General features: G+C 47.7%; 1 protein-coding gene across 2 annotated transcripts in view; it reads right to left on the bottom strand.

Annotated features, from left to right (window-relative positions):
- The window catches only part of LOC146009245 (alpha-2-macroglobulin-like), a 144,116-nt gene that overhangs the window by 24,436 nt on the left and 107,437 nt on the right, over positions 1-12,243 (bottom strand). For both annotated transcript variants that reach the window (XM_083149411.1, XM_083149412.1), the window contains 2 exons: positions 7,278-7,440; positions 5,053-5,258 (listed from right to left, as the gene is read on the bottom strand). In XM_083149411.1, coding sequence (XP_083005537.1) covers positions 5,053-5,258; positions 7,278-7,440 — 369 coding nt within the window. The remainder of the gene's footprint in view (positions 1-5,052; positions 5,259-7,277; positions 7,441-12,243) is intronic.

The following is a 12,243-nucleotide window of genomic DNA, read 5'->3' as shown; positions in this document are numbered from 1 at the left end:
AGCGTGGCGAGCGAAGCGAGCCCCGCGAGGGGCCGGTATTCTGTGTCCCCTCGCGGGGCTCGCTACGCTCGCCACGCTTCGGGCTCGGTGGCTCGCTACGCTCGCCACAGGTTTATATCCAACTCCATGCCCACTTGGATAGTAGGGGTATGAAAAGGACCCCTTTTTCCCATTGAATTCCATGTTAAAATGGACTCAGTCCATTTTAACATTGATTCCTATGGAAAAATCGGGTCATCGCATCGCATCGCATCGATGGTCGCATGCGATGCGATGCGATGTGCCCGATCCGACCCGATTTAGAAATCGGCAGCCCAGATACTACATAAGTACCGAAGGTTCAGCATAGAACTATCACCTTCACGCTGCTAATAGAGTAAAAACAAACCAGTAAGGGGAATACTCTGACCGACTACATTTGCTGCCAATCTATAACTCATCTTTACAATACTATAATTTCCGGCAGTTCTCTCATTCTGTTAAAACCCGAAACTGGTCTCTGCAAGACATTTATGCAAACAGAGACAGTAAAGGTGAGAGTCTCAGAACAGCAGAAACAGCCAGCTTTATCTATCATTTCTCTCTGAGATTGCCAATAGAGACTATCTCTCATCAGATATTTGAAGCAATTTAGGCTGATATCTGGCAGCAGAATGGTCTCATTTGAGAGACATCTCAGAAACTTTTCTGAGTAGATAGGGATACAGCCAATCCCTACCCTTTACATCTCCACAGCAAGGCACTCTCAGTCTGATAGCCGAACGAATTTCTGCACTGCTGAAATAAGCAACAGGATCGCTCTGAGCAATCAACATAGACAAGCAGAAGCCAACCCTGTGATACTATTCTAATTCAGTGTATGGAAACACTACCCTACCTCTCTCTCATCCAGCATCTGATACTGGTTTAAGATGCTTGAAAGCAGAAGAGGAGGACGGTGAAACAAAAACACTTAACTCTGCTTTCACTCTATTTCTTCACAAAGAATATATGCACATCAGCAAATATAAATTCAAAGTCAGAGTAAGGTGGGAAGCAAACAGGAATTGCCAAATATAGGTGCGTCACAAGATTACAATATAAGCAAAAGGGCCTTTGTGACATTCACACAAACCCTTTGAGGCAATTCCCTGTGGACATCTGGAACATTTGTATTCAAATATTCTCGCAAATGGAGAAAGAAACGTTTTCTATGTCTAATGAATGCTAAATATCTGAATATATAAAAAATCACATTTGACAAAGATACTTGTGTGTAACATTAAATTATTAACATCTGCACCCTGTAAATACAAGGTGCAGACCAAGGTGACAACTGTCACCCCCTCCTTTTAAGAAAACAGATAATAAAATTTAATTCTTAACTCTAACAAATTTAACATACATCATATCAAAGTGTGCCCCAGGTAAGACTAAATCAGTCTTTTTTTTACATCCTACTGCAAGACCCCACTTTTTTCCAGTGAAACTACACATCCCAGCATGCCTTGCCACAGTTTTAACGTTCCCTCATAGCAGAACTGTAGCAAGGCATGATGGGACGTGTAGTTTCACAGCAGCTGGAGGGCCATAGTTTGGACATGTGTGGCCTAGGGGCATTCAAGCATTCCTAGGGCCAGGTCTGGGACAGCGCACACTGACAGAGGTATATAGCAGGCTAGAGGGCTCCCCCCTAAGCTCTGCCAGCAGTGCACCCTCCCCCGCCTGCTAGCGGTACCTGCTCTTCTTCAGCACAAGAGGGTTGCAAAAGGGGCGTGGCCACGGGATCCGTGATTAGGCCACGCCCACGACTTTGCCTGGGCCTGAGAGGACAAGTGCTGCAGCAGCCCTGTCTACTCTGATGACTCTTGAAGGTAATGGATATAGGGATTGGGGACCCGCGAGTGTGAGTGTGTTTGTGCGTGTGTTATATATTGTGCATGAATCTGCTGTGAGTAGGGAACAGCCAGAATGTGTGTGTTGCTGTCAACTTTTACTATTATATACATATGGTGTGTATATATATATATATATATATATATATATATATATATATATATATGGCCAAAAGGGGACCCCTCCCTCAACTTATATATATATTTCCAGAAAAGCCAGCACTCTGCTGAAGCAATGCAACAATGTGGGTGCCCTTGCTATACAGTATGTGTAGTAAAAATCCTTGTAGTAAAACTTAAAAATTCCTCAAAAAGTGTTTAATGCTTCTTACTTAAATGAACCAATCAAAAAGTATTGCAGAACTTCAGCACTGTGAATAAAGCACAGACTGTTTTTTTTCCACTTACAAAAGTACCGGAGTAACGCTTCTTCCGGAGCTGTATATAATTCTTGTTGTGTAATGTAATTATGGGTCACTAAGTAATGTGACTATGGGCCTCACTTGCCTACCTGACCCTCTCCATGTGGGAGAAAATGCTCTGTTCCTGCACTTCCCTGGTAATGTATGATTGCCATCACCTGTGGGGAGCTAGGTAAAGGTGTTTCACCACGGGTGATGGCAATCATACATTACCAGGGAAGTCCAGGAACAGAGCATTTTCTCCCGCATGGAGAAGGTCAGGTAGGCAAGTATGCTATGGGCTGTGTAATGTGACTATGGGCTATTTCACACACTCCGGCTCCTGCCGGGCAGCAAATTCCTGCACGGCCAAAAGCCGTGCCATGCACAGTAGTTGTTAATGGACACTATTGTGTCCATTCACATGGGACGGCCATGTTTGCAGCCGGATCCCACCACTGGAAGGGACGGCTGCCGGGCTGTGACCATCCCCTCCATTCTAAACTGCGGTGTGCTGCACGGCATCCTGGACGTACAGGTTTTCACCGCCCGGCAGGAGCCGGAGAGTGTGAAAAAGCCCTATGGGTTACTACGTGCTTTGTAATGTGACTGGGTCACTACGCCCTGTGTAATGTGAATATGGGTCATTACTCGCTGTATAATGTGAATATGGGTCACTACACTCTGTGTAATGTGAATATGCATCACTACGCCCTGTGTAATGTGAATTTGGGTCACTACGCCCTGTGTAATGTGACTGGGTCACTTCGCCCTGTGTAATGTGAATATGGGTCACTACTCGCTGTATAATGTGAATATGGGTCACTACTCGCTGTATAATGTGAATATGGGTCACTCCGCCCTGTGTAATGTGACTGGGTCACTTCGCCCTGTGTAATGTGAATATGGGTCACTACTCGCTGTATAATGTGAGTATGGGTCACTACTCGCAGTATAATGTGAATATGGGTCACTACGCCCTGTGTAATGTGAATTTGGGTCACTACTCGCTGTATAATGTGAATATTGGTCACTACGCAGCCGTTTTCCCAGTGATCATTACCGCTGGTCTGCCAGAGCGATTGAGAGGTGAGTAAAATGAAATGGGTGCAAGGTGTACAGTGTGTGGGGCCCCCAGTGTGCACTGCAAACCTTGAACCCATTATGGATATGCCGGTGGATGGTGGGTGTTATTGGCTGCTGCTGTGATCTGTGCTGCTGGGTTATTGGTGCTGGATCAGAGGTGGAATTAGCGGCAGTGCTAGGGGGCACCAGGCAAAATTTTGCCTAGGGCATCAAATTGGCTAGGGCCGGCTCTGACAGTACAGCCAGAACTCAGCTGCATCTCTACTTGAGACTGAAGGGGCGGAACTCAGTGGCAACAGCTGTTCCTGTGCACAGGGCCGGTGCAAGGCACCGGAGCGCCCCAGGCGAGTCCGGGTGGGGGCGTCCCGGTGCCGGGGGGAGGGGTGGTACCTGTGGAAAAAACTTGCGGCCCCGGCGTCCCTGCAGTGCTGCTGGAGCGGTCAGGGGTGTCCGTGTCGCAGGGGTACCTGCGGCGCCGTCATGTGTATAAAGCTGGCTGCGGCCGGCGGGGTCCCTGCAGTGAATAGAAAATAACTAGCGCTTCCCGCGCCGCCGCGCGCATAGTGCTAGTTATTTTCTATTTTCCTGCGGCACGGACACCCCTGACCGCTCCAGCAGCACTGCAGGGACGCCGGGGCCGCAAGTTTTTTACACAGTTCGCTGGGGGTGAGGGGCGAACTGCCACCCTCCAGGTGCCGGCGCCCTAGGCAAATGCTTAGAGCTGCCTAGTGGTGGCTCCGGCCCTGTCTGTGCAGGAGAAGTTACTGGAGGACGTGAGGTTGGAACTGTGAGCTATGTGTTTGTGCAGATACACCTGTTTTCTGACAGATATCTAGTAATGGGGATAGGGCTAATTCACACATGCACTGATATTGATTATGGGGATTATACCAAGTATTTCATTAGGTTGAGGTGAAATGAAAATAGAGGAATATCCATAACAAGTGAGATATGTACTAAGCCTTCTAGACAATGATGCAGTTGAACATAGCAAAAAAAAAAAGCTTTAAGATACAATTTTTGAAGAACATATTGTAAAATGACAGCATGATCTAAATACTTGCTATGAGCAACTTCTCCACCCTGTAGAAGGCTTGATACATATCCCCCCCAAGATCTATGCAGAAGATAATGTGGTTGACTAATATTCCAGCCTGAATCTGTCTCCTACTAAACTTGGATCTCATCTTTCCTACATGCCTTGTCCACCATATAAATTATACTAGGATTCATCTTCCGAAAGAGAGGAGTCCTCCAAATATGGAAGTCACCATGTGTGCAGGTGTCATTTATGATTCTGGTAGGACATTGGCCGCCCTCTAGCCATATATGGAAACATTATGTATGTAGCACTGTGACTGCAGATAATCTCCAGCACTAGTGGGTTAATATATTAGCAAGATTGGGCTATTTTATATGTGGATTCACCAACGGTTGCAGGTGCCAGTATGAAAGACAGGACATAGTAGCGCCCTGCTATCCATAAATGAAAAATGTTTACATAGAGCAGGGTGATATTGTCTGCTGTGGACGGGGGACCACAAAACATGTACTAAGGAGTCCTATCTTATTAAAGGGTGCCATATGCCGAGCAAAAATTGTCCAGTGTGTATGGGGCTTTACTTTCTTTTTCTATTATATTACGAAGCTTTATTGACTGTAGAATACAATTCCCCACTCCATTATATCACCTGTGTGGATGAGTATCCTCCATACGGATTTTGCTGCTTGCTCAACCAGTTCACAACCTGCGAAGCTTTGCCTATGTCTTTTTTGGAGCCTGAGACAAGTGACAGGAGCACGTAGGCCGCTAGCTCCACCTCTGCAGATGGAGCGCGGTACCAGTATAGATCATCAGAGACCGGAGCCGACTCCCGCTCCCAGTGCAGCTGTCCATCTGTAGATACAGCGTGGTGTGAGACATTACTAATACATATATATGCATGGACAAACACAAATATACTGTACATCATACTCTACTCATACATTATGATGAGAAGATCATATGATCTAACAACAAATGAACTGAGCTAAGTGCCTTTGGTATATATAACATATACAGACCTGGCTAGAATCAAGTTCTCATCTCAAAGCCTGGAGATAGTGGGAGACACCACACAGCTATCCTATTAGCCCCAGATGCTGGAACTAGTCAGTGGTTTGGTTTCCCTTGACTCAGGCAGGTGAAACTAAATCCCTAACAATTAATTTCAAAACCCACAAAGATTGCTTCAGAAACACAGGTCTGTGGCTTTTTTTTCAGAAGCTATGTGTCTCTGTGTAATACAGGGTCATTTACAGCACAGGAAAAATGTGCTATAATTGGATAGCCCCTTATGGTAAATATCCAATTTTTGCCATGTGGTAATAACCTACCGCTGGTAACAGGATACCTCCATGGGTCAAAAGAGCATGCAGCAGCATCTATTGTACTTGTGTACAACTGTGCGGCCAAATGTGCAAGGCCTGAGATAAACACTTTTAGCGCTGTAATAATGCTTAGCATTTCCCTTATACAGTAGGTCAGCAATATTCACACTCCAGTATTTCTACATTATTATACTTATAGCATGCTTATAGCAGTTTTACTCCCATTGTAACAGTGGAAATAGTAAAGAAGGGGGCAAATTAAGAAGTTGCCCATAGCAACCAATCAGCTTTAAAGAAGCATTTATCAAGTCAATTCTGTAAAATGATACAGTATGTAGAAGCTGGTTGCCATCTGCACCGTCTCCACTTGTCAACGCTTCACTGTTGTCACTGCTTGATACATCGAACCCTGAATGTCTGTACATTTTACTTACTGTATGTGAGGAATCTTATAACATGTTCCATATTCTGGACTGCAACAAAACTTGTGGGGCCCAGGACTGACAACAAAGGCAGGGTCCCCTCTCGAACTCCTGGGGTGACTGGTGAGACCTTGCATGTCTGCGGCAGTGACAGCACTACTCTACCTCTAGATCAGGGCTGGATTAAGGGGTCCCTGTGGTTGGCATGTCTTTTTTTATTATAATTTAAAAAAAAATGTATCTAAAGGTTTTGTGCATGGGAGTGGGGTAGTGCTGCAGCTTCACCTATCTGCCAATGTGACAATGAATAATGGTGCTGAGCATCGGGAGCCAAGGCACACTGACTGCACAAGTGTGCAGCGCATTACTGGGAGTTTACTGAGTCCAATGAGACTTTGTGCACAAGAGGTCAGAGGCTGAGAGGCTTGTGCTGAGCTCTGCTTGGTGGAGCATATCATATGCTTCTCAGGCCTATGGAGGACAGCAGCAGCTGCAGCCTCTTAATGGGAGGGCTTTAATCTGAGGCAGCGTTGAGCCTCTAAGGTCTCCTACACAGTAAGGTACAGAGGGACAAACACAGGCATTTCATGTGGTATTTTACATATATATTTATGTTTATATTAATCCCCCTGAAGTTACCCATTGACCAAGTTTATACTGCCTTTACTCTGTGTTCTGTAATATTCTCCTGTGCAGTTTGCGGCTAGTGATGACAAGTGGAAGCCCCCCCCCCCCTGTCTAAAGTGACCCCGGGCCCCCGAAGGATAAATCCGTCCCTGCTCTACATTGCTTCAAGGGAAATGTGAACTGTGTTTATGACAAATGATACTTGATGGACTTCAGTCCCGGGATTCCCCTTCTGTCTGGGCATGGGACTGGAGGCCCAGCAGTGCCCCCTGATGGTAGCCCGGGAGGTGCAGTGAATTAAGTACACTGGTCATTTGGGGGTATTACCATAATGGTGAACAATATAAGGTATCACAATGCCCTCACACACCAGGGAAATGGGTGGGGTATAGTAGACTGTAGTCCTCTAGAACTCCTCAGGCAGTATGTATTGTTCTGGCGCATTAGTATAACATTCATTTGCACCATATCATTCTGTAGCTCAGCCCATTCCTTACCGCCTCTCACTGCTTTTGCCTCCAATTTATCCAACAATGTTTTCCTGAGCTTGGTCTCTCCGCACAAAGTGAAGGTGTAGAGCAGCAGAGCCTGGGTGTATACATTGCTGACAGCCACAGCAGCCTTCCGCAGGCAGGACACCGCGTCCCTCACCAGGGGATCCTGCCAGGGAATGGGATAAGTAGGAGTCTCAATACTATGATGGTATAATGATAACATACAAATGAGCAGGTATCTAATGTGGTGCATATAAGTGAGGAAAAACAAATTGTCACAAACCGCAGATCTTACCATCGGAAACATCGCTCATTACCATCTCGATGGTCGGTACTGCGTGAGAGGCCTGTCATCCGCATGGCTTCTGATGTGTGGCGCGATGTCCCCTGTGTCCCCGCGGTCAGTTGCCATAGTTCCCTGCCAAGCGCACGCCGTTCCCGGGCAGCATGGGTGCCGCCATGACACTCTCAAGTCAGCTGATTCCCCAGACCAATCCCCGCTGTCCATCCACGTCACCTCTGACCCACACACCTGTACCTGGATCAAGGTGTGTGCTCCTTTCCCAGCATTGATTGGTGCTACAGCTGGCAGCCAATCACAGACAAGCAAGGGGGATAAAGCCGGCCTGCGGCCTTCCTTCCTTGTCTTGAACAATTGCTTACCTGCTCTCAGTATTCTCCTGTGACAGAGAAGTTTCCAAGACTCCGAGATCTCCAGGCTCCCCTGTGATTCTCTCCAGCGTTACCTGCACCCGCTATACCTTCCTGGGTTATCCATCTCCAGAAGACTCCTGCCTTTCCACCTCTGCAGTCGAGTACAGGTGCCTCGCCATTACCACCATTGGCTTCCAAGCCTTTCAGCGACATTCTCCATCTTGTCCTGAACTAGCGACTGGCTCCGTCGACACCAGCGTCGACATTCAGCTGCTGTGCTCTATAGAGACTTTATCACCCACGTCCTATTTCTCCAGCATATACCTGAGCCATCTACCAGCCGTCGGCACCATTGTCGGCACCACAGTCTACCTCAGCTGTCGACATCCTGTGCAGTCCTCCGCAGTTTCCAGATTGCCTTTCCTTCTCCAGTATCATCTCCCTTGCCTGCGTCCAGAGGACCAGGGCAGGGGGCCGCGACCTGCCTGTCAGACGCAGCTAAGTCCAAAGTTCCTTGCGGGGCTCCCTGGTGAATACCGCTGGCAGGTTAGACTCCGCGCCCCTGTTCCTGGTCTCCGTCAACTCTCTGGTTCGCTGTGCCCTGATCTCCCCGTGTATGTCCTACATCAAACCTTCTGCCTTTGGCTCTCCAGCTGGTCCACCACGGTCACAGCCGGGAACACAAAATCCGCCCGCGCTGACAGTTTGTTCAAGACCGATGGACTCGGCTCAAGACCCCAGTGTGGGACCAGCGGTCATTCAAAATGTTACCGCCCGAATAGAGACTCAAGAAGCCACGCAGCAGCGAGTGATAAAATTCCTTCAAGAAGTATCCAATCGCTTGGACACATTGCAGCAGTCATTGCCGACTCCTGTGTCAACTACCCAGGGGAATCTATATCCACCCGCTGCTTTACCTTCCCGTCTCCAGCTACCAGTCCCCAGCAAATATGACGGCGATCCTAAACTCTGCCGGGGGTTTATCAACCAGTGTCAGATCCAGTTTGAACTTCTTCCACACAATTTCCCTACCGCCAGAATTAAGATAGCTTACATGGTGTCTTTGCTAACTGGCTCCGCCCTCAATTGGGTATCACCGTTATGGGAGAGATCTGATCCCCTCTTGTCAGACTATGGCAAATTCCTACAGACTTTCCGCCGTATATTTGATGTACCTGGACGCTCTACTTCAGCATCCACAGATTTACTACGGGTCAAACAAGGGTCCCGATCCATGGGACAATATGTGATCCAGTTCCAGACTTTGGCCTCTGAGTTACAATGGAATAATGAAGCCCTGACAGCCGCGTTCTGGCTAGGGGTATCAGACCGCATTAAAGACGAACTGGCCACCCGCGATCTTCCTGATTCCTTGGAAGACTTAATCTCTCTGTGTGTAAAGATTGATCTCCGCATCAGAGAAAGAGGTCTAGAGAAACAAAAGAAGTTAATTCCCAAGTTTACTCCTCGAGTACGCTCAGAGTCCCCTGCGAGTGAAGAACCAATGCAAATAGGTAGATCACGCCTGACTCCTGAAGAGCGTTCCCGTCGACAGCGCAACAAACTCTGCATTTACTGTGCTGCTCCCAGTCACTTCATCAATGATTGTCCCGAGCGGTCGGGAAACTCCAGGGCCTAACCTGTAACGGAGGAGTTAGGTTAGGTCATGTCTCAAAGTCTCCTCCCTGTACTGACTTTACCCTTCCAGTGTCCTTAGAGACCCCTGCTGGACTCAGATCAAGCTCCGCTTTGGTCGACTCCGGGTCGGCAGGAAATTTCATTTCTCAGCATCTTGTTACCAAGTTACAAATTCCCGTGATGCCTCTACATCCTCATCTCATCGTCACAGCAGTGGATGGCAGTAAAATTCCGGGCAGTGAGGTACGTGCCAGTACCAAACCGGTTCTGCTGAAAGTAGGCACTTTACATCAAGAGCACATTAAATTTTTTGTCATTCCTAAGGCGTCTTATGATATTGTATTGGGCCTTCCCTGGCTCAGGCTCCACAACCCCACCATCAACTGGTCGCTTTTACAATTAGAGCAATGGAGTCATCATTGTCATCAGCATTGCATTAACCCTGTGATACCTGTGCGCTCTGCCGTGGCCACCTCTGTGCCTGGCCTCCCCGAAGTTTACAGAGACTTTGCTGATGTGTTCTGTGAACAATCAGCCGACACACTGCCGCCCCACCGTCAGTGGGATTGTCCAATTGACCTCCTTCCTGGAAAGACTCCTCCCAAGGGACGTACATACCCTCTCTCGGTTCCTGAGACTCAAGCCATGTCTACATATATTCGTGAGAACTTACAGAAAGGCTTCATCAGGCCCTCAAAGTCCCCAGCGGGCGCAGGATTCTTTTTTGTAAAAAAAAAAGATGGTGGTCTGCGACCTTGTATTGATTACAGAGGGTTAAATAACATCACAGTCAAAAACAGCTATCCGCTCCCCTTGATCACAGAATTATTCGATCGAGTGAAAGGTGCCACCGTCTTCACCAAGCTGGACCTCCGTGGGGCATACAACTTGATACGTATCCGCAAGGGTGATGAGTGGAAGACTGCATTCAATACGAGGGATGGTCACTACGAGTATTTAGTGATGCCCTTCGGCCTCTGCAATGCCCCAGCTGTCTTTCAACAATTCGTTAATGAGGTCTTCCGGGACATGCTGTACATCTGTCTTGTGGTCTATTTGGATGACATTCTAATATTCTCCAGAGACTTACATTCACACCGCTCCCAAGTCAAAGAGGTCCTCCTCCGTCTCAGAAAAAATCGACTCTACGGCAAGATCTCCAAATGCACATTTGAGGTACCCTCAGTCCCATTTCTAGGATACCTAATTTCCGGGTCACAATTGAGCATGGACCCCGAGAAATTGGAAGCCATCACTGGGTGGTCTCAACCCACTACATTGAAAGCCGTACAACGCTTTATTGGCTTCGCCAACTATTACCGAAAATTCATCCGGGGTTTCTCCACTCTGATTGCTCCTATTACAGCTCTCACCCGCAAGGGTAGCAACCCGTCTGTCTGGTCCCCAGAGGCCTTGTCGGCATTCCAGTTGCTGAAACAGTCATTCATCTCTGCACCCATTCTGTCCCAGCCTGATATGGAACGACCTTTTTCCCTAGAAGTCGATGCCTCCAACATAGGGGTAGGTGCAGTACTGTCTCAGACATCCGAGGATGGGAAACAGCATCCCTGTGGTTTTTTCTCACGCAAATTCTTACCAGCAGAGAGAAATTATTCCATAGGCGATCAGGAGTTACTGGCTATTAAATTAGCACTCGAAGAATGGAGGTATCTCCTGGAAGGCGCCAAGTTTCCAGTCATCATATACACTGATCATAAAAATCTCCTGTACTTGCAGTCAGCTCAGTGTATGAATCCTCAACAGGCCCGGTGGTCTTTATTCTTTTCCAGATTTTCTTTCAAGATCCTGTACCGTCCTGGTTCTCAAAACGTAAAGGCCGATGCCTTATCTCGCTCCATGGAAGAGGATCCTCTAGTACCCGAGAATCATCCCATCATTGACCCCATCGCATTTGCTCCCACGCAACTTTCTCCGGTACCTCCTCCTGGCAAAACTCTTGTACCCCCTGAGCTCCGCCAAAGACTGCTGTCCTGGGCTCACAAGTCCTTATTCTCCGGACACCCTGGCGTTCAGGGCACTTTTGAAATCCTCCAACGTTCTTACTGGTGGCCCCAGATGAGAAAAGACGTCAAAGACTTTGTGGCATCGTGTACTGTCTGTACCCAGCATAAAACCCCTCGTCAAATTCCTGCTGGAAAACTTTGCCCCTTATCTATTCCAACGCGTCCATGGACGCACATTTCAATGGACTTCATCACAGAGTTACCCAAGTCCCAAGAATACAACACCGTCTGGGTGGTAGTTGACCGTTTTTCGAAGATGGCCCGATTCATACCTCTCTCCGGGTTACCCTCCGCTCCTACTTTGGCGCAGTTATTCGTGCAGCACATCTTCAAAAGCCATGGCCTGCCTACAGAAATCGTCTCTGACCGAGGAGTGCAATTTGTGGCACGCTTTTGGAGAGCCCTGTCTTCAGCCCTTCAAATTAAATTGAAGTTTTCATCTGCTTATCATCCGCAGTCCAATGGCCAGACAGAAAGAGTCAATCAGGACCTCGAGACATTCCTACGGCTGTACATCTCATCTTCCCAGGATGATTGGTCCAAGCTACTCCATTGGGCTGAGTTTGCCCATAATTACAGGTACCATTCATCCACAGGTCACTCCCCCTTCTTCATTGTTTATGGCCAACATCCCAGGCCACCCACCTTCGAGG

Source organism: Crinia signifera, chromosome 6 (assembly GCF_055691185.1).
Source record: "Crinia signifera chromosome 6, ASM5569118v1, whole genome shotgun sequence".
In the NCBI taxonomy this organism is placed as follows: domain Eukaryota; kingdom Metazoa; phylum Chordata; class Amphibia; order Anura; family Myobatrachidae; genus Crinia; species Crinia signifera.
The sequence above is the reverse complement of the archived record's forward strand: the minus strand, read 5'-3'. Positions and strand labels throughout refer to the sequence as shown.